The sequence below is a fragment of the Myotis nattereri genome (genome assembly GCF_964212035.1).
Source record: "Myotis nattereri genome assembly, chromosome: 6".
NCBI classification, from domain to species: domain Eukaryota; kingdom Metazoa; phylum Chordata; class Mammalia; order Chiroptera; family Vespertilionidae; genus Myotis; species Myotis nattereri.
The window spans coordinates 6430828-6452360 of record NC_138081.1 but is presented as its reverse complement, the minus strand read 5'-3'; the positions used below and the strand labels follow the sequence as shown (position 1 = coordinate 6452360).

General features: G+C 55.9%; 2 protein-coding genes across 2 annotated transcripts in view; one reads left to right on the top strand and one right to left on the bottom strand.

Annotated features, from left to right (window-relative positions):
- The first annotated feature begins 5324 nt into the window (after nucleotides 1-5324).
- UQCC2 (ubiquinol-cytochrome c reductase complex assembly factor 2) lies at nucleotides 5325-20694 on the top strand. The gene is made up of 4 exons (XM_081093626.1): nucleotides 5325-5488; nucleotides 16208-16282; nucleotides 17247-17316; nucleotides 19745-20694. Exons 1-4 carry the CDS (start codon nucleotides 5351-5353, stop codon nucleotides 19870-19872), a joined length of 411 nt encoding a protein of 136 aa, XP_080949752.1. The 5' UTR covers nucleotides 5325-5350; the 3' UTR covers nucleotides 19873-20694.
- Nucleotides 20612-21533, bottom strand: part of ITPR3 (inositol 1,4,5-trisphosphate receptor type 3) — a gene marked incomplete at its 5' end in the record, with an annotated part of 67810 nt that continues 66888 nt past the window's right edge. The window contains one exon of the mRNA XM_081093627.1: nucleotides 20612-21433. Coding sequence (XP_080949753.1) covers nucleotides 21365-21433 — 69 coding nt within the window. The 3' untranslated portion in view covers nucleotides 20612-21364. The remainder of the gene's footprint in view (nucleotides 21434-21533) is intronic.

The following is a 21533-nucleotide window of genomic DNA, read 5'->3' as shown; positions in this document are numbered from 1 at the left end:
CCATCCAGGAAATATTTTCTGAGTGCCCGGTACATACAGCATAGTGCTAGGGCCTGTGTAGGAAACAAGGATGTGTGAGGATCAAGATGGCTTCCTTACACACCTTAAGCCTTAGCGAGAGTAAAGACCCTCATAGGAAAATACCACAGGTGCTCCCTAGGGTGTGGGGCTCAGCTGTGCGGAGCGCTACCAGGAGAGCAGAGGCAGGGAGAGCTCGCAGCCACAGGGGGTGATCATGGAGGTGGTGTTTGAGCTGTGCCTTGAAAGGGAGGCAAGTGTGAAAGGTGAAAAAGGGCAGGTGTTCCAGGAATGGATTTCCAAGCACGGGAATGGGGACTCCAGCATTCCGTTCAGGGATGTGGTCTGTGTTGGCCACGGAGGTTGATGGACAGGGGCACCAAGAGAGAGTAAGATGGAAATGGAGAAACCCCAGAACATGAGAACAGAAAAGACCTCAGAACCTCCCCCCCACCCCCTACAGCTCCCCCTCACCTGGAGCACCTAAGAGACTCCACACCAGGAGGCTCCCAGACTGGGGAGCTCTCTTCTTGTGTGAACTGAAGAACACACAGGTATCAGGGTAGACTAGCTTTATAACTAACCATCTCCAAATAGCAGTAGCTTAGCATTACAATCCAATGTAGTTATCAGAGCACCTCTGAACCAGTCACCCAGGGACGCAGGCTCCTTCCATCCTGTGACAGCACCATCCTCACCCACAGGCCTAAACGTTAGCCAGCATGGAGAACATTCCATGGGCAAGAACCGGTCGTGCAGCCTTTCCCGGATGCCAAGGAGCTGAGATGTAGCTTAACTGTGTGCCTACGGAGAGGAAGTGGGTTTGGTGAGAATCCAGCCTCTGCCATGACCTCTTTCTCCATAACCCGCATGTTAAGTGATACCGGACTTAAGGGAGAAACAGAGACACAAAGAGCCAGAGGGCGCGTGGGGGCCCGCGGGGGCCTGGCAGCACCAGAGCTGCAGTGCTGACCAGACCCTTCCCCTCGCCATGTCCTCATGGCGAGTGTGCCCCGAGTCTGGTAGATTTACTAGCATCTCCCCGACCTGCTTCCTTATCCGCCCCACGGGAACTCTCATCCTCAAGACGGGTGATGTGGACAGCAACCTGCTCCCGATCGCCTCACGGCAGCACAGGCCGCCTGGGAGGGTCACCCTGCCCCACCTCCGTGCCCTGGAGCCCCCGGTGCGACTGAAGAGGGAGCTAAAGAACAGGATGTTAATGCAGCTTCTCCATCCTGCAATGTTGTCAGGAAGCCCTGGGCCTCCGGGCAGCCCATCACTCTTGCCAGCTGCATGGAGCCTTTGAGCCCAGGCTGGAAAGGGCAGGAAGCAGCCTCATAAAACACTCAGCAGCAGCTCTTCAACATGATCTAAACTCTGACTTGATTTAAATCTGCATCCTCTGTGGCCAAACACATAAAACACAAGATGAGGGAAAGATCTAAAATGAAGGCCTGGGTGCCAAGAATTAGAGGGGAGGGAGGGAGGGAGGGAGGGAGAAGCAGCTCTGGGCAATGCCAAGCTGAGCGCCCCAGGCAGGCTGTCTGCAGCCACCGGCCGGGCCTTCTCATCACCATTGCTCAGAACGGCTCCCTTCCCACTCAGCTGCCATGAAAAAGGACAGGAAGTTTGACAGCTTATCAGAGAACAAAACCCAGAAGCCGGCTCCTGTTTGCCCTTGGCCTTGCTCCCGCGGCCTCTAAAAATGAGAAGCTTATAGGAGCAGGGGTGAGGGTGGGAACAAGTGGGTGAGGAGACCTGGCTTTCTATTCTCATGTTCTCTCCCAATTCTCTTAGTGAGGCGCTGTGAGCGAAGGGGCCCGAAGGGGTGGCCTCTCTGGGTACATCGACCAGAGAGCAGAGTGAAGCGAGGGAGGCAGATCCAGGGGCAGATGACAAGATGTGTCAACAGGGCCAGGGCTCTGGAGATGGCAGGGTGCACGTCAGGAGGCCCCGAGGCCATCCAGCACCCCTCAAACCCCTGTGCATCCTAAAAAGAGCTCTCCTCCACCGAGGGCCGCAGCCACCTTTAAGGGGATGGCGCGGATGCAGGTCCCAGCCCACGTTTTATGGTAACATATGTGGGTGTAGCACCCAATCATCTCCTCCAGGTCAATAAGCTGAAAGAAGAAAATCAGGCAATCAGGCCTTACAATACAGCTAAGTATTTAATTCCTTTTAAATCTTTGCATTACTAACACCAGCACCACAAAACGACATTTTTACTTTCAAGTGATTTACGAGTACATGTGCAATTCAGCATCTCAATTACTGGGGCCATCATAACGGGAAAACTGAAGCCGGCTCTCTCCCGCCCTCTCCTCCCCTGACGCTGACGGTGCCTTGTTTCTATAAGAGGGTCACAGCCCCAGAAAGCCCGGTCCCCCTCCCAGGGGCTCCGCAGGTGAGCCCCGGTGGGATTTTCAAGGAGCCAGGAGGGGGCTGCATTCTGTGCTCAGTGGGGAATGAGTGACAGCTGGCACAAGGGTGTTAAAAGGGTCATCAACTCCCTGGGGGCTGGGACTGGCCAAGCCACATCCTAGGCCAGTGCCTATTAATGTGCCCAGAATGGCACTGGGTGACCCACAAGCCAGTGAGCCCAGACTTGGCTCCAACCACCCACGGAGACACGGGGGTATGGGGGTTGGAGACCACATAAAGCAAACCAGAGGGGACCCTCCAGCCCCTCAGGAAACTCCAACTCGCACATCACACATGCAGTCCACAACCGTAACGCTTCAAGGAGGCCGAAGAGGGCAACGGCGTGGACTCTGGAGCCGGCCAGCTGGGGCTCAAGCCCAGGATCTGCCATTTGCCGGCTGGCAACCTTGGCAAGTCCGTATCCTCTCTGGTCCTCAGTTTCCATCTCTGTAAAATGGAGGCAGTCGTGGTACTTACCGCAGAGCCACGGGAGGACTGAGTGAGCCAGCATGTGTAAGGCAGGTGGCACAGAGCCTGGCACGCAGCGAACAGCAGTGCTAACTCATCACTGAAGTCCCGTTTCCAGATGAAGAACTGAAGCGCAGAGCAGGTACACAACCCGCCGGATAGAACAACAAACCGCTGCCCCTCGCCTGGAAGCCGCTCTGGCCCCTCGGGGAGTCAGGTCTCTCACACTCAAGCCCCTCCACCACCCAGACCCCTCTCCCAACACTCTGCCTTGATCTCTCCCTGACACTGATCACTTCTGAAATTATCTTGCTCAGTTAGTGAATGGCTTCATACATATAAAGCACCATTACCAGGGTGAGTGTATGCTTGCTGGCTGTCTCCCCCTACGTAGAGGTAAAACCCCCAGAATAGGGCTCTTGTCAGTCTCGCCAACCACAGTGCAGGGAGGTCTCATGGGTGTGTGACCTGTGAAGGGCCCCAAATGTGGTTTAACGCTCTCTATTACTGTCCCGAAATTCTCAGTCATTTTTTAACAAGGAGCTTCACATTTTCATTTTGCATGGAGCCCCCATAAATTACACAGATCAGTCCTAGATGAATGAATGAATGAATGAATGAATGAGCCCATATTCCAACGCAGGTCCAAAGCCTCACTACTAAACCCCCAAGACAAAAACACGCCTCTGGTGGGGGAAGAGAGTTGTGTGGGGAAGTCTGAACCAGGGACAACCCTACCCTGACCAGAGACGCTTGCTGGGCTGCAGGGGGGCCTTCAAAGGAGGCACTGGCTTGGATTTCCCCTGGTGTCCAGCTCTTCTCAGCCTCTCATTGCACTTGGGCTCAAGGAGGGTGAAAACCATTCACTGCCATCTAATGTCGCTCTTCCTCTTGCTGAAGACAGGGGGACCTCCGTCCCTGCCTCCCAGGAGCTGTCCTCGGCTAGTCAGGTGCTCTTCAAAGCCACAGCTGTGATCGGACCTCGGGCGGAACACGGCTGAGGGCCCAGCACAGCCCTAGGTGCCGGGAGCTTGACAGTAGATGCCACCCTGGCCCTTTGAGCCATGGGGCAGCCAACAAAACGATGAGTCTGTAATTGCAGCTGAGGATGGAGCAGGGGTACCGTCGGGCTGGGACATGGTGGGGGAGCCCTTGCATGCATTTCCACTCCCCCTGAACTCTCTTTACCTCAGGTGGGCACCCCCTCCCTGAACTCACTCTCTTCGAGTGGGCGTTGCACACCCTGGATCCCCAGAGGGAGACTCCATCCAATAACAACCTGCACTTACATTCAATAGATCTTCACTCTTACCGCCTCCAGAACAGCGCACAGCTGCTCCTTGTTAAAACCTCCCATTGATCTCTCCTCCAATCAGCCTCCGCCCTCTTCCTCTCTCCCCATCCCGCACCCGCCCTGCCTCTTGCGGCTCAGGGTCCTTCCATTCCCACTTCCCAAATCCTAACCATCCTTCAAGGCCCAGCCAAATGCCATCTCCTCCAGGTGCACCCTGATCGCTCCCCTGCTCCCCTGAGCAGCTGGAAGTCTGTTTCTCCAAGCTCCCCAGCACTCTCTGACGCTTCAGTGAAAGGCCTCAGGCTCTGATCTGCGGGTGTGGGCTGTGTATTCACCCCCCTACTCAAGGCAGGAGTCTCCTGGACAACCCTGGACGAAGTAGGGGGTGAGAAGAAAGGCTGGGGGGGAGCCAGGTGTTGCAGCCTGGAAGTCCGGCTGAGCAGGACGGCGGGCGCAGAGGGGCTGAGGCTTTCTCAAGGAAAACCTGGAAGGTGCGGGTATCTGTTGAAAAGAAAAATTGGTACATTCCACATGGAGATGTACAGTGAAGGCTTGGTTTTTTAAAAAACGTTTTCCCGAGGTTTTTTGCTCCAGCTGGGAAATGTGTGCTTCCCGGGGGAAAGTGCCTGGCTGGGGAGGGGCGCTGGGAGGGACAGGCCGAGGAGCACTGAAGGAGGAGCTGTGGCAGCCACAGGCACAGGGGCTGCGAGGAGAGAATGCGGCAGGAGGTGGGGTGCGTGCGAGCCGCGTGTGCACAATGCGTGATTAAGTTCAAACACATCTTCATCCAATAACAACCTGTATTTACATGCAAATGTATTCGCTTATGCAAATTAGCACAGTTCTCCCAGGAGGGTTTTTTAGTCGGGAGCTTGTGCAGTCATTGAAAAAGAGGAGCCAAGCTGTCCCTGGGGTTCTCCACGTCGGACTTGCCCTGGTTGCTGGGCCGGTTCCAGGAGAACGCGGGCTGGTGAGGTCTGCGCGCAGACACAGGCCAGTAGCGCCCCTGCCGGAGAGCCGGGCGCCCCAAGGTGCGCATGCTCACTCCTCCCCCCCGCCCCGCCCCTCCTTCGGGAAGCCTGAGGGCCCCAGTGCGCAAGCGCCGACTGACTCCTCCCTCAAGGGCGGGGACAAGCGGGGCCCAAAATGGCGGCCGGCCGCTACCGGCGTTTTCTTAAGCTCTGTGAGGAATGGCCAGTGGACGAGACCAAACGGGGCCGGGACTTGGGCGCTTACCTGCGGCAGCGGGTAGCACAGGCGTTTCGGGAGGGAGAGAACACCCAGGTGACCGACTGTGGGGTCCGCCGTCGGCGGGGCGGCGGTCGGGCGAGGGGAGGACCGAATGAGGTAGGGGTGGGACCTAGTAGTTGGCCGGCGGCGATGGCCGCGCATGCGCGCGCCCTTCCTCCCTGGCGGCACGTGCGCGCGGACCCCGCTGTCCCGGGGGAACCTCCGAGAGCGACGACCTATTTGTGCTCCGTGCTCTCCTCTGGCTGCACCTTGGAGTTACCGGAGCAGCTTTTTAACAACCTACCAGTGTCCGCAGCTCCCAGCAATAGCAGATCGGCATCTCTGGGGTAAACGCTCCCGATGATTCAAGGTGCGGCCAGGTTGAGACCCACGCCGCCGGTCGGGATGGTGACAGTCTAGGCTTATTTCTCCCCTGACTCGACCCCCTACCTCGCAGTGTTATGCACGGACCCCCGCGGGCCCCGCTAAGCTTTCCATGCTCCCCCGGCCCCTGTAAGTCCGTGCGGCGGCTGTGCGCCCTCAGCCATACTCCCGGCTGAGTCCCAGACTTCCGGTCTCGCTCCCGTCCGGGTTGCTGCAGCGCGGGATTCATTCATTTGTGGGTTAGGTATTTATTGCGCACCCGCCATGTGCCAGGAGCTGTGCGAGGTGCTGGAGAGACGGCAGTGAATCAGGGGAGGTCTTACCACATGAAAATTAAGTTTACATTTTAGTTCTGGACAAAATAAGCAAGGATGCGTACATAAGGCAGTCTGGGTAAATATGACTGACCCTTGAACAACTTGGGGTTAGGGACACCAGCGCCCACCCCCAGCAGTTGAAAATCCACATATAATTTTTGACACCCCCACCTGGAAAAAAATACCCTGTTGACTGGAAGCTTTACTGATAACAGTCAATTAACATATATTCTGTATATTATATGCAATATGCACTATATTCTTACAATAAAGGAAGCTAGAGAAAAGAAAATGTTACTGAGAAAATCATAAGGAAAATACAATTACAGTACTGTACATATTTATTGGATACTAGAGGACCGGTGCATGTGCACGGGTGGGGTCCCTCAGCCTCGCCTGCGGAGATCAGGCCAAAACCGGCTCTCCAACACCCCTGAGGGGTCCCAGATTGCGAGAGGGCAGTTCTCGGGTGACGCACTCCGGGATCGGGCTCCCTCCTCTCTGGTTCCAGGTGCGTCACCCAAGAACCATAGCTGCCAAGTCACGGCAGCTTGGCAGCTCCTGTGTTGAGTGTCTGCCCCTGGGTGGTTGTTATGCGTCATAGCTCCCAGCCAGTTGGCTGGTTGCTTAGGCTTTTATATAGATAGATAGATATGGTCCTGTGTATAAATGGATCTGTGCATTTCAGACCTGTGTTGTTCAAGGGTCAACTGTACTGTTATAGATATAAAATAGAGTAGCAGCCCTGGCCAGTTTGGCTCAGTGGGTAGAGCGTCAGCCCATGGACTGAAGGGTCTTGGGTTCAATTCATAGTCAAGGGCATGTACATCAGTTGCAGGCTCAATCAGCCCTGGTCGGGGTGCATGCAGGAGGCAACCAATCGATGTGTCCCTCTCACATCTCTCTCTCTCTCTCTCTCTCTCCCCCCTCCACTCTAAAAATCAATGGAAAAGTATCCTCAGGTGAGGATTTAAAAAATTGAGTAGCATAATAAAGAGATAATATTAGTTATGATAATCAAATAAGGCCATTCTAAGGAGGTGCCACACAGATTAGGCATTTCAGGCTGTGCAAAGGTCCTGAGGCAGGAAGCAGATTGACACGTTAGAGGACAGAGAGAGCCATGGTGGTTGGAGGGTTTTGAATGAAAATGGAGTTTGCTAAGAACTGAGGTCAGAGAAGCCAGGCATGGTAGGATCTTATAGGCTATGGTTAAGAGTTGGATTTTATTGTAAGGCCAGTGAAAAGCCGTTGGGGGTAATTTAGTCAGGGGACTGGTGTGACCTAATTTATGTTTTGCTGATACATTGGATGTGGGGTAAAGAGAAAGAAGAACCAAGGATAACACCTAGATATTTTTGGCCTGAGCAACTGGGTGAAAGGTGGTACCATCTACTGAGATGGGAAGGACTAGCTGAGGAACAGGTGGGGTGTGGAAAAAAACAACTCGAGTTTGGTGTAGACATGTTAAACTTGAGATACCGAGTGGCCTTACTTCCAAGTAGAAATGTCAAGTAGGCAGTGGGATAGCTGAGCCTGGGGCTAAGGCAGAGGTCAGCTATATGAAACGTGATATACGCACACGCAGCCTGAAGAGATGACTTTTCAAAGTTTAGCCATGACCTATCAAAGCAGGAACTTGTTTTTTTTTGTTTTCTTTTTTTTGTTTGTTTGTTTGCAACTTAGCCCAATACAGAGCCAAGCCAGCTCACCTACTGGAGCAAGAACATGCCCAGTGACGTCACTGAAACCCATCGCTGAGTGGGTGCCGGGCATGGATGGAGTGGCTCAGAGCTGGGGGGCGGGGGTGCAGGGGTCACACTACCCTGAGGGCCCTCATACCGCTTGGCTTTCGCTGTCCCAAAGCATAAAGGTCTTGAAGGCAAGGATCATATCAAGTCCCAACTCTGCCAACCCCATAGACTTTCTAGGACTCTGCTCTCTACATAGTTTTAGTGTGAACTTCCTGAGAGTAGAGATATTGCCATTTTTATCCCCGCATTCCCTGTAAAAGACAGTGGATAGGTGTCTGAATACATAAATGAATGGTTATGGCTGATGAGACATATCATTGGAATCTATTGCAGATGTAGCAGAACTAGATGGAGAGGAAGTGAGGAGTGCGAGGGGGTATGTGTGTCCTGTGACGCTGAGTGGCGAGAATGGAGGGAGAGCTCACTGTGGGGCGCCGCAGGAGCCGCAGATGAGGGACAGAATCTGGCCCGACCACCAAGAGGCTGACAGTGGGCAGACGTGACTTTCCCTCTAATGAAAGTCAGGTGGTGAACACAGCCAGCAGAGAGGCCAACGAGGGCGACCTCCTTGGAGAGGTGAGAGAGTGGCACCTGCACCTACATGACTGAGTCTCAGATGAGCCAGAAGAGGAGGGTAGAGATGGTCATCTCTGTCTCACCAGGGAGACAGCTCTGATGAGTGGACGGCACACAGGTAGCAGTCATGGCGCAGATGCCGGTCCTGGCTCAGGCCGTGGCTCCAGAGCAGCTGACGCACGCATCCCAGTGCTCATGGTGGCAGCAGGCCCTTTCCTCGCGACCGCTGCCCTGGGACCTCATCCTGATGTCACCTGAGGCCATGCTTGGGCTGAGTAACGCCTTGGCGGCTTTTGGAGGGAGCAGCCCCTTCTGGAATGCAGGCAGCACCTGGCGGCACTCCCGGGGGCAGCCTGGGTCACTTATGCAGACCTTGAGCAGAAAGGTGGGCTGGCTGATTAGTGTGGCGCTGCCCCTGGTAATGCCAGGAAGACAGGCCTGGGAGGGAGGCAGCCTTTTTGTTCCTCGAGGAGAGGGGCGGGCAGCCCCGGCCGCCTACGCCTTGGCCGTGACACTGAACGCTCTTGCTCGCATGACCTCATTTAATTTAATCCTTCGTGCAGCTGAGTCAAGTAGCCATTGCTGTTTCCATTTTACAGGCCAGGAAACAAACTGAGAATAAAACGATGTGCTCAGGGCCTCTGGGAGCTGAGTGGCAGGGGCAGCTGTGCGGCCTGCTCCGCTGGCCTCGTGGTGCCAGGTCGTTCCTCAGCTGGCCACCGGCGCCGTTTCTTCTTGTTGTCAGGCCTCTTCTCCCACGAACTTCAGGCCACCCTCCTCCCCTTTCCCTGCTCAGACCTTTTCAGACCATGCAGTTGGGCAGCGGACGGAGCACCTCCCTGTGCTGACCCGCCTGCTTTCCTGTGGCCGGCCGCTGCTCCCTGGGGAGGGTGGGAGGAAAGCTGGGCCTCGGTGCGACACAGCGCAGAAAAGCCAGATTCGCTGGGAAACCAGTTCGTTCAGACTCGAAACCAGAGTCCAAAAGCCACTGCCGCCATTTATTCCACCTCAGGTTGCCCTTGGGGAGTCTCGCGGCCCACCCCAAACCCCCCGGTGGGAGGGATGGTGGGCAGCAGGGACACACCAACACCTCTTACACCCTCTACCCACCCTCTTGTGCAGCCCTGTTCACGGGGTTTGCCGCTTGAATACATTTTCCTGAAGAGAGCACGTGCTCCCTGCAGCACCGAGAGCTTAATAAAAGAAGCCCCCCATGGGGAGGTGGCGAACATGGGCATTGTTGACTTCAGCGCAGGGAAAGGAGCAAAACCTTCTAATGAGCTCATTAGGCAGCTTCCTAAAGAGCCCTGCCTGCACCCAGCACCCCCTCCCTGACGTGGCACAGCTCTGAGGAACTGCCTGGGAAGGGGCTCGCCTGCCAGTGGGTCCTTGTGAGCTACCCAGGTTCCGGGTCTGTCGGCCGTTGAAAGAAGTTGGACTCTGTCTCGGGCTTGCAGGACGTAAACGACATTCCCGCTCTCAGAGCAGAATGCAGGGGTCTCACATAGTCTTGTTTTCTCAGTCGCCCGGTTGAGGCCTGGTCTGTGGCATTCTGCGGTGTGGCAGGGGCCTGGCAGTGGTGGCGCCATCTCAGTGTTGCTCAGCCCGTGTGTGGGCCCCTGAAGCCAAGCGTTTGAGGAATGGCCCAGGACAGGTTCTGCTCTTTCCAGCGATAATACTGAACCCCCTGCAGGACGGGAGTGGTGAGAGTGAGTAGAGCTGGAGAGGGGAAGGCCGGTGGGACCAGGCTGGCACTCCTGTGCGTGTGCTCCTAGAGCAGGGGCGGGGAACAGCCCTGCCAGGGCATTAGGGGTGAGATAACGAAATGTTTGATCAAATATAGCAGGCTAGTTTTTAATTTTATTTTTTTAGCAGGCTAATTTTTCAGTTGATTATTTTTGTATGGCTGGTGAATGATGTTAGATCCACATGGCCCTTGGCCTAGAGCAGTGGTTCTCAATCTCTGGGTCGCGACCCCTTTGGCGGTTGAACGACCCTTTCACAGGGGTCGCCTAAGACCATCCTGCATATCAGATATTTACATTATGATTCATAACAGTAGCAACATTACAGTTATGAAGTAGCAACGAAAATAATTTTATGGTTGGGGGTCATCACAACATGAGGAACTGTATTTAAAGGGCCAGAAGGTTGAGAACCACTGGCCTAGAGGGTAAACTCACTTTCAGCGAGTCTCCACCTTACTCAGAAATCTTGGCCTCCGCCCGCTGCCTCCTGGACTGGTGGCAGCAGCTCTGTGAGGCCTTCATTGCCCTCTGGTCCCAGTGCCAGCCTGTGTTTCAGCTCTCACCACACCCCAGCATGTGCCCTGCTCAACAAGGGTGTCTTCTCATTGCCCCCCAAATCGGCCATGAAATGAGTGGTCCTTAGCCTGTGGGAACCTAGCGTACCACCGTCCTCCCCTAAACTCACAGCTCGCCAAGAGTTTGGTGGCTTCCCAGGTCCTAGAAGCACTGCTTGGCTCAAGACCCTGCCTGCCCAGAACAGCCTGGTGCCTTTTCATGCCTCCTCCTCCCAGTCAGTCCTCTGACCCGTCCGCCCCCGCCCAGGTCCAGCTCTGAAGTCTACACCCCTCAAAGGTTGGACTCGCGGCCCCTCACTCTGAACTGTCACTGCATGGAACCTGAGGCCCCCCAGCACGGCTGCCCGTTGGCCAGGCCTGGCGCCCCCTCCCCGCGCCCCGCTCTGATTGTACCCGGCACTCAGTTACAGGCCGCCAGGCCATGCTTGATTTCTTAATTCGAGCCGGTCTTGTCTCCTCAGTGATTGCAGAGCTGAGGCTGGGTCTTCATGTCCTCCCACCGCCTCCTGGCGGAGCACTGTGCATAATAGGTGCCCAAGAAATGCATTTTCAACTGAATCGCAGGGAATGGGCTCCCATAACAGGATGAACTCATTTCAGTTCATTACCAAGTCATGAAACCTTTATTCATAGATCCTCCTGGACTGAATCCAGCTCTGTCTTAACTGGCAAAGCAATTTGCACCGCCCTTTCCCAAAGTGCTTATGAGTCCCTTTGTGTGACTAGAATAGGGGCTGCTGCACCGATTGCCCGCACCACCCAAAATTCAATTTTGAAAATCAGAGTCCATGCCTGCGGCGCCGGCGCATTTGTTAAGTATGAAAGTTTAATGTGGTGAAGAGAAATCTACTGCATCCGATGGCGGCTGCGCAGGCGAACTGCAGAGCAGCCAAATAGAGCCGTGGAGGGCACCTCGTCAGCTGAGCATCTATTTACTCACATTTCGGGAGCGGAACTGACTTTTTCTTAATGTGCCGCTTGCCTTCTTCAGCAGCTATGCTCTTACGCCCAAGATGCCCGCCACCTCATTAGGTGTGAATGCAAAATCAGGTCGTTTAAAGCTGGTACATAAGGACGTTTCCAGAAGTGTGCGTTCGTGTCATCCGGCAAACTATTCCAAACCCGGGAGTGCTGTGCCGGAGCCTGGGGGAGCGCAGGGCGCAGGCGTGGGTGGGCCTCTGGAATCAGACAAGTGTTCCGCTGATGGCCTCTTCCGTAGTAAGCAAGACTGCTCTTTAATTGCTGAGCTTGGCTTGGGTGTGACGGAGCCGGAAGTGGCCGTGCCTGTGCTAACTCGGCTAGACGTTGGCAGGTGCAAACTCATCACCTCCACGAAGCACTTCCACAGCCTCACAGAGACACCTCTGACCCCAGGTGGGAAGTTGGGTGACAAGTTCATTTTGGGGGATTGATTATTTACAGGCGTTTGAAGTGTTTGGTTCCTGCTCTGATTGTAGTGGGCTCCGGGCACTATGTGACACATCGAACAGCCTGTATTGCTGAAGGGATTTTAAGAGGTCACGGGAGCCCAGAGGTCACTGTTTTTTCCCTCAGACCCCCTGCTCTTTGCCCTCCTGGGAGCAGTGCTCTGTAAGGTCTGTCCTCTCTGACCCTGCGGCCCTGCCCACCCCCTGAGGGTACGGAGGAGGTGGCTGAGCAGCCCTCTGGCACATCCCCACCCTTAGAGCAGTGAGAGAAGCAGGAGAGAACTTGTGTTGGCAAGGTTTCCGAGGGCGAGGAGCTGGTGGGAGCGTGTGTGTGCCGAGGACGCCCTGTCTCGGTGGACCCACAAGCAGTGGCAGGAGCCCCGGAGAGAGGCGCCGGGAGGAAGGCAAGTCAGCAGTGGCCGCCTCTCCTAAGAGCATGTCGGGGGCGGCCCCTGGAGGGCGGCAGGCGGGGCATCCGAAGAGCAGGTGCGCAGAGAGAGAGCAGGGGCCAGTGTTGGAGCCCCGCTGAGCCCACCGCCAGGTACGATGCCGCTGAGTCTCAGGGCCCGGGCCGCTGTGGGCGGGTCCGCAGTGACATCTGCTTTCCGGTTCCTTCGTCACCATTTCTAGCCACACCCCAGCAGTCACCCGGCAGCACTGATCCGCTGATCATGTCCTAACTGCCACCCCTGGGCGCCCGGGACGCGTGCTCCCTGGTCCTGTGCCTGGAGAGCCCGGTCCTTCAGGTAACTCCGCTCGCTCCCACCGGCACCCTCTGCCAGGTCTCCCTGGACCCACCGCACCCTCATCCACCATCACCCGGACCCTCCTGACCCCCTCTCCGTCTCCTTGTTGTTGTGGGCAAGAAGCCTGTGTCACACGGCTGTTGACTCCTAACAGTAACAAGACTAACCCCTCCCTCCATGAGGTTGCAGGGCCCAGTCGGCACGGCACTGCCCCGCCGCCCGCCCTCCGCTCTCAGGCAGGGCTATTATCCTTTCTGTGGGAGAAAGGCTCAGTTGGCCAGTCGCTTCAGAAATGCCAGGACTTGAAAGACAAAGGCAGGCCGAGGAGCTGCCCGCTGTGACGGGTAAACGCGGTCAGCGATCTGGGCCAAAAGCACTTCTTTTCCTATAGAGATTATTCCTGAGCCCTGGACAGTCTGGCGCAGCGGTTGGCGCGTCGGCCCACAGACCGATGGCTCTCGGGTTCAATCCCAGGTCAGGGGCACGTACCTTGTTGCAGGTTTCCCAGCCCCAGTTGGGGCACATGTGGGAGGCAACCAAATGATGAGTCTCTCTTCCCTCAATGTTTCTCTCTCTTCCCGCCCTCCTTCCCTTCCACTCTCTCTATAAATCAGTGGGAATAAATATCCTCGGATGAGGATTTAAAAAGTTATTACTGAGACAGAATTTTACCTGTGTGCACTAGACAAAGTGCTGTTTCAGTGTGAAATCCCTGGGGTTGATCGATGAACTGTGGTTGTATGAGAGAAGGCCCTTGTTCTCTGGAAGCATACTGAAATCTTACAGCGTGAAGGGCGTTGTGTTCCACTTTATTCTCAAATGGAGCAGAAGAAAAATACATGTATGTAGACACACAGAATGATAAAGCAAACGTGGGGGACATTTTGAAGAGTCAGGGACAGGAAGAGATTAGGGATTTGCCCAACATCCCAGAGCTGGTTGGCGATGATGCCAAGATTCAGGCCCAGGCGGTTGGGGTCCAAGGCGTGTCTTTGAGACTGATAAGCAAACACATCTCTGCAGGTATGAAGAGAGCAAGCACAAGTTGAAATGCTCAATTATCTTGCAGTAATCTTTATAATATTTTTTATTTTTATTTTTAAATATTATTTTTAATAATATTTTTTATTTAGAAAGTCACAGAGGTAGAAGTGAGCTGTGGATAGAAGAAGGGCCCTTGGAGCCTAGGAGAGAGAAAGGGGGAGGGGTGGGGAGGGCACAGCGTGCCCCACAGAGAGCCGCTGGTAACGCTCTTTAAAACCCGGTGCTGGTGTCTCGTGCCTCTGTCTCCGCGTTCGCTCTTGGCTGTGCACGCCCTGCCAGAGACACAGGTTCCCACTCCCCTCCCGAGTGGGTGCTGCAGGGTTCTGGGCTTTCCCTGGAAATGCCACCCCCCCACACACACCCCTTTCCCACCCCCGCATCCAGCAGGGACTCAGCTGTCACAGTCGCCCATCAGTTCCTTCTTTCCAGCCCTTAGCCCCCGTCCACTCAGATAATGCCTTTGATTATTGCCCAACAAACACTACCTCCTCAGCCCATAATCCTTTCTCTTCTGATGTGCTCCCTGGCCCTTCTCGAGATGAGTGGCTGAACCCCAGCACAGATCAGGTGGAACTCAAGGGATGATCATCTTTTTGTTGGCCCTGAAGTGGGGACCTCATTTGACACGCACAGAGGCAGAAGCGAGCGGCCTTATTAAGACACTTAACTACTGATTGATTTGTGCTCTGCCTTCTTCGAGAAAGGATTTAAGTTGGAAAAATGCAGCATTTGAATTCTGGCAAAAACATAACAGAGGAAGTTTTGTTCTGGGGAGCTTTCAGAAGTCTTGGCTGAATACGTAAGGAACTATAGATAAATAATAGCGAGGGCAGGGCAGGGGAGCTGAGGGAGGTGTCAAGGGCGAATCACCGCTCTCATCTGTGTCTTCCCTGGTTTCCAGCAAGGGCAGCGCTGTCTTGGGCACCCAGAATATTTCTTTTTGTTTTTGATATATTTTTATTGATTTCAGTGAAGGAGAGGGAGAGATAGAAACATTAATGATAAGAGAGAATCATTGATTGGCTGCCTCCTGCACAGAACCCCGGGCATGTGCCCTTGACTGGAATCGAACCCGGGACCCTTCCGTCCCCAGGCCGATGCTCTGTCCACTGAGCCAAACCAGCCAGGGCCAGAACATCTCCCTACTTTCCCCTTTCTGCTCTCAGGGCCTCCGTGTCCGGGGCCTCGCCCTTCCCAGCAGGACCCAACCTCACTCCCTCTTCGTTTCCCTCCGTGCAGCCACCTCGGCTCAGCACACTTGTTTCTGCATGTTCTTCCCTCGCAGATTTCAGCAGCTCCCCCTCCACAGATGAAGGGCCAGATGAGCCTCTTGGCGTTTCATACGAGAATCTTTATGTGATACATTCCTCACTGAAGGTTTAACTCAAAGAGCTTTCTTTTCCTCCGCCCAGGTTCTTTACCTGCACGCTCAGACCCTCCGCCAGAGGGCGGGCTAACACAGACAGCATTCCTGGCTCACCCACCCCTCCGCCAGCAAGGCTCCCTCCCATGTACCCTTCAGAGCCCAGCTTAGCCGCACCCTGCATACACTGACCACTCACACCGGGGGACACACCCTCCTCGGGCTTCCCGGAGCCCACACTGCCCTAGCACCCCCTTATGCGGTGCGCCCTTCCTGTGTTATGTTTACTAGAGGTCCGATGCACAAAATTCCCTCGGCTGCCGGCACCAGCTTCCCTCCACCAGGACCTGGGCTTCCCTCACAGGGAGGCCTCGCCCACCCGCCTCAGCCCGCTGGTTGGGGCCTGGGCCTCCCTCTGTGGGGCGATCATGAGGTGATGCCAGGCCCCCGACCAATCGCATCGCACCGGCCTTGGCTGGCCTGGCACCAGTGGGCGTCATAGTGTGGTCCTTGTTCCACTGTTTGCCGTTCGGTCGATTTGCATATTATGCTTTTATTACATAGGATGTGGCGTCTCCCACTGCAGCTGGGTGGTGGTTCACAGGGCACAGATGCATGAATGTTTCTCTGCCAGCTGGCGGAAGTTTTCTGCCGGTTGGGAGTGGATGAGGTGGAGCCATTACCCCATGAAGGTGATGTCTAATAGTGGGGAGCGAGGGGAGTTGGGCAGGTGAGCTGCTGGCCATCCTCGGGGACTGCCCCCGGGGACTGCCTCCTGGAGGGACCGGCCGGCGGGCAGGGCTCACTGGCTCACTGCCTTGGGGTTCTTTGTGTTTCAGGTGGCAGAGCCTGAGGCCTGCGATGAGATGTACGAGAGCTTAGCACGACTCCATTCAAACTATTACAAACACAAGGTGAGTGGGCACAGCCTGTCATGCCCCCCGCCCTCTGACCTAGAAGAACAAGTGAAGATCTGATTACACAGTGTTTTGTTAAGAATGTCGGCTTTGCTACTTTCAAATGTAACCAGTAATTTCAAGCAAGCCAACAAAGGCACCTCATGGAGGCTTTCAGGTCACTTAAGTAAAAGCTATTTATAATCTTGAATAAAAGCCGTGTAATGTATATGCCAGTGTGGGCTTCTGGGCGTGTCTGGTGGCTTAGATCTGAGATTCTCCGTGTGCTCTGGTGAAAGTGCGCCCCCCCCCACCCCACTCCCACCCCCCCACCCCCCGCTGACAGGTGGGTGATTGGGCGCGCCCTGTCACACTGCCACCCTCGGCCTTTCATGATTTCTGTCAGATCCCACTGAGAGTGGTTTTCAGGCTTGGAACTGCTCAGTAATTCCCCACATACGCAGGGTGGGGCCACGTAGGTTTAGGGTGTGAGTACGAGAAACACAGAGATTACTCTTGTGTTATTACTTATCAGTTACTGTGTTATCTTCCACGTGAGCAGCTAAACCTACCTGGCCCCTCCCTGTGCATGGCCAGGGCCTCGCCTGCGGGGAAGAGGGTTACTTCTGAGTCCTCGCAGCTCAGTGTGTGGCTCAAGAGCAGCAGCGGGGGCCTCCCCTGGGAGCTGGTTAGAGACTCGGGGGCCCAGCCCGGTCCTGAGTGACAGCCTGCACTTGCCCGGAGGATCCTGTGCGTGTTCACCCGCCGGCCGCAGGTGATGCCCGTACTTGCGAGGCCGCATCTGGGACTCCAGGTGGCGCTGCTCTTCCGCCTGCCGGGCCTCTGGTCTCTGGACTCTCCGGTGGCCCAGTGTGCAGTCAGGGCCAGGCTTCTCCAGGATGGCAGGTCCCAGGTGGTGCTGCTGAACTAACCCTCTCCCCCCTCCTCCCCTCTCCCCCCTCCTCCCCTCTGCCGCGACCAGTACCCTCGCCCGCGGGACACGAGCTTCAGTGGTCTGACCCTGGAAGAGTACAAGCTGATCCTCGCCACAGGTACGGAGGCCCCTCTGCCGGTGGGACACCCGAGGGGCTTCTGAAGCGACAGCCCTTACGCTTTGGCCATAGACTATGGAGGTGGTCAGCAGCGTTGTTTTAAAGGGAAAATCCATCCTTAGAGCTTTTAAAGTCAAGGCTGAGCAGCAGGGACAGGGGAATGCGTAGTCGCCAAAAGGAAGTAGTTGAAATCAGGATGGAAGGAAAATAATTTTATTGGTATGGTCCTAAGAGGGCTGTATAAACAATGAGGGCTCTGATTGAAACAAAAAGCCACTCAGTGCACATGGATGGCGCTATCCACTGCGCCTTATCTGGCCCCGGGGACATGGTCTGTGGGGTTAACTGCGCATGTTTTGGAGTCGTTGATAGACTGTGATTAGCAAGAAAGGAAATACCCAGGCCAGCCCAGCCCTCCGCACTTCCGCACCTCCATTGTCACTGACAGGGAACCCTGGGTTGAAGTAGGCAGGCTCTGGAAAATTACTATTTTTATTTGCAAGGATATCATATGCAAAAATAGGCTACCCTTTTCTGAGGGCCTGGCCCTGAAACATTCACCTGCAGCGGCACTGCAGACATTTCTCTTTCCTGCTCCTCTGGCATTCCAGAAAACGTACCTTCTGAGCAGACTTACACCTGGTGGTGTCACCTGCTGTTGTATCAACGCTGGCCTGTTTTCATTACAGTGCCCTGGGAAACTCGGTAGATTTTTTTCCAGGCAGGATCTTAAAATTCCCGCATTGATGTCCAAGGTCACTGTGAGGACTTGGAGAGTTTCAGCCAAGTTTGAACTTGAAACTAGAGAGGAAATAAGCTCTCAGCCTCTGCCCTTCGTTGACCTCAGGCCGCAGTGCAGAGGTGCAGGCTCCCCTCCATCGGCCTGCGCGCCGCCTGCTCTGCCTGGGCGCCAGCTCCCGGAAGCCTGCTGCCCGCTCCTGGAAGCCTGCTGCCCGCTCCCCTTCACAGCAGTCCTCAGAGCCTTGTTGTGACTGTCGGTCAGCGTTCCAGATGTCTCCTCTGAGGGGCCAAGAAAACACCTTGCAGTGTCTGTAGTGAGATGGTTTGAGGCCGGGCCACTGGCCTTGGCCTGGATTCCAAGTGTGTCCACCTTGGGCTTGGGATCATGGGAGACTGAAGAGCCTCATGGCTTGTAGTGGGCGGGGTTCAGTCCTCAGCATCCAGCTTTGTGCCCCACAAAGGGACCTGGACTTCTGGGCTGAGGGGCCGTGTGCCCTAATTGTCAAGAGACCACTAACAGTCAGTGTTAGTAAGTAATGTGTTACCTTTAGTTCCAAAAAGCCATTCCTTTTCTCTACAAGTTTTATTAACAGTTAAAAATCCAGGCTGTGAAATTTGGACAATGTTATGGGGAAATCTAATTTAATATACAGGTAAGATTAGGTGTAAAATCTTAGCCCTGGAGAAACTTTAAACCAGTGGTTCTTGATGGGGCAGTTTTGGTCCCTGGGGGACATGTGGCAGTGTCTGGAGATATTTTAGTTGTCACAGCTGGGCGTGGGGGTGGAGTCTGAGGGTTGCTACTGGCATCTAGTGGGTAGAAGCTAAGATGCTACAATGCACAGGTCAGCGCCCCAACAAAGAATTATTCTGCCCCAACCCAAATGTGGATAGTGCCAAGACTGAGAAACCCAGCGTTGGTTCCTTGGGGGCTGTGTGTGTGTGTGTGTACGCGCGCACGCACGTGTGCAAACGCTTAAGGCACCCATGGCCTCCCACAGCCCCCTGCTGCCGTCAAAGCCATGCAGATGGCCCCTCTCCTTGGGTGCAGGTCAGGTGCCAGGCAAGCTGCCTCCATGATTGCCTTTCATCCTCACAACTTTTGAGGCAGGTATTTTCTCCCTACTTTGCAGATGAGGAGCCTGAGGCTAAAGGGTAAAGGAATTTGTTGGAGGGGACCCAGTGGGGGAATGATGGGCAGGGATTCTGCGCAGGTCCGTCTCCCTCCCCGGTGCCTGCTCAGCTCCACAGCACGGGGCCCCACCACGCCCGGGTTCAGATCCCCGCTCTACCTCTTCCTGGCTGTGCGACCTGAGCAACTTGCTTAACCTTCCTCTGCCTGTTTCTACCCCTGAAAAATGGAGACAGTCGGGTGTGTGGCATAGGCCAAGCTTTGCCTGTGCCACACACACCTTACTGTCTCCATCTGCCACGCACGTGCAGCCCAGGCATCGAGGGCGTGGCTTGGGTGCTGAGTGGGAGGGTGCGGTGTGCTGAGCCGGCCCCGGTACACGAGTGCTCAGTCCACGCTGGCATTATTTTCCTGTGACCTATCTGACTTGCTTTTGAGAAGTTGGGTCTACACGTCCCTTTTTCGGGGACAGACTGTGTGAAAAGAAGGCCTGTGGGGCCAATACCCGGCCTCAGATGTTAGACATCCGCCTCCTTTCTGTCTTGCCCTTTGCAGACACCCTGGGGGAGCTGCAGGACATGAATAAAGGCCTGTGGAAGAAACTGCAGGAGAAGTTCTCCGCCCGGAGTCCTGAGGAGAAGCAGAAGGCCTGGGCTCAGTCTTTATCTCGCCCGCGGACCTGAGTGGAGCCTGTGTATTGCCGTCATAAATAAAGCTCCCTGACCCCCGCGCCGCTGCCTGGGACCTCAGCCACCCTCCAGAGGACGCCGCGCCGTTCCAGGGAAAGCTGCGCCCGAGCAGGCGTGCCCAGCAGCCGCCCGCGGTCAGGGTGGGACGTCTCCAGGGGAGGAGGCAGGGGCTCCGGTCCGGCCTGGGAAGGGAAGGGGCCGGCCTCCAGGCCAGAGCTTCCTGTGCAGCCGTAGGAGCCCCTTGGGGGGCTGGGGGGGGGGGTCTGGCTGGGAGCTCCTGGGAAATAGCCAAAACAGGCCAACCTGGAAGAAGGCAGGTGGTCGGCCCCGTGCCCAGGCCTCAGAAGGACGGAGCTGGTCCTCTGCCCAGCCTTGCAGGAAACCTGTGTTCCAGTTGGTTTAAGGGGCAGAGTGGAGCTACAGACAGCCGGGGCCGGGGCCTGGGGCTGTGGTGGCTTCTGTGGGACACACACGGGCCAGCTTTTCGCTCCATGGAACCTTAGCTCTTACTGGGGCCTTCACATTTCGGACTGAGCTGAGGGCGGGCGGGCAGGGACCCAGAGCGCTCATGGGGAAGAAGCCAAGTGGGCTCCAGTGCATCCTGGGACGCACACGACAGGCTTAGGGCATGACCGAACCGGCGGCTCAGCCTCTCCCGGGGCCAAGGTGAGGCCGGGCCAGCGGGCCACGTCAGCCCCACAGCCCCAGGGGCCAGAGGAAACGGCAGCCCTTTCTAATGAACTATATTTCTATTAATTTATTTAAGGTAATTAACATATTAGTTCTCAGGCCAAAGGATTTGTAAAACATTACACCAAAAGGAGAAAAAACAAGCGGTCAAAAACCAGCCACTGTCACGCACCCAGCCCTGCCCCTTCACTGTGACCCCCAGAGGCCCAGGAAGAGGCAGGGCCCAGGGGCAGGGCCTCCACCCTCGGCCGGCAGGCCCCTGGGGCTGGGGCTGGGGCTGGGCCACGCCGAGGGCGGCCGGGACACGGGACACAGTCTGCACTGTCTACGGCAGATCTGAGGCACAGGAGGCGTGCGGGGCTGGGCACCCGGGAATAACTTAGTAACAAAGCCCTAGTGACCCGGCAACAGCACCCCGGCACCTCCCCCGGAGGCGGGCAGCAACCAAAACGTAGTGCTTGGAATAAAGAGATGACCCCACTCCTAACCGCCCCCAGGAGGAGTAGAGGAATGTCAGTTACTGCTTTAAGGGACAAAGCAATCCTCTAAGAGACGTCTTTAAGGCAATAAGGTAAACTGAGTCCCAGTGAGTGTCTGAGTCCTAAGGGCTCCCCCTCCGTGCTGGCCAGCACCCGGGTTGGCTCGGGGGAGTCTGGCAGAGCAGGAGCTGGAGGCTGGGTGGGCACCTGGCCTCGAGTGGGTGGGCTGGCTTGGCCACCTGACCGAGAGAAGGGCAGTGTTCCCAGCCACAGCTCAGTACCAGCGCCCGGCGCAGGCTTCGGCGGGTCTCGCGGGCTCAGCGGCTCATGCAGTTCTGGACGTCCACGAAGCCCAGGCGCTGCCTGCGTTTCCGCTGCTCGGTCATCTGGTTAAACGATGCCAACAGGTCAGGCCCCCGGCACCCTTTGCACAGACACTGCCAAGGGGCTGGCGCCCGCCCTCCCACCATGGGCCCCGCTGCCGCT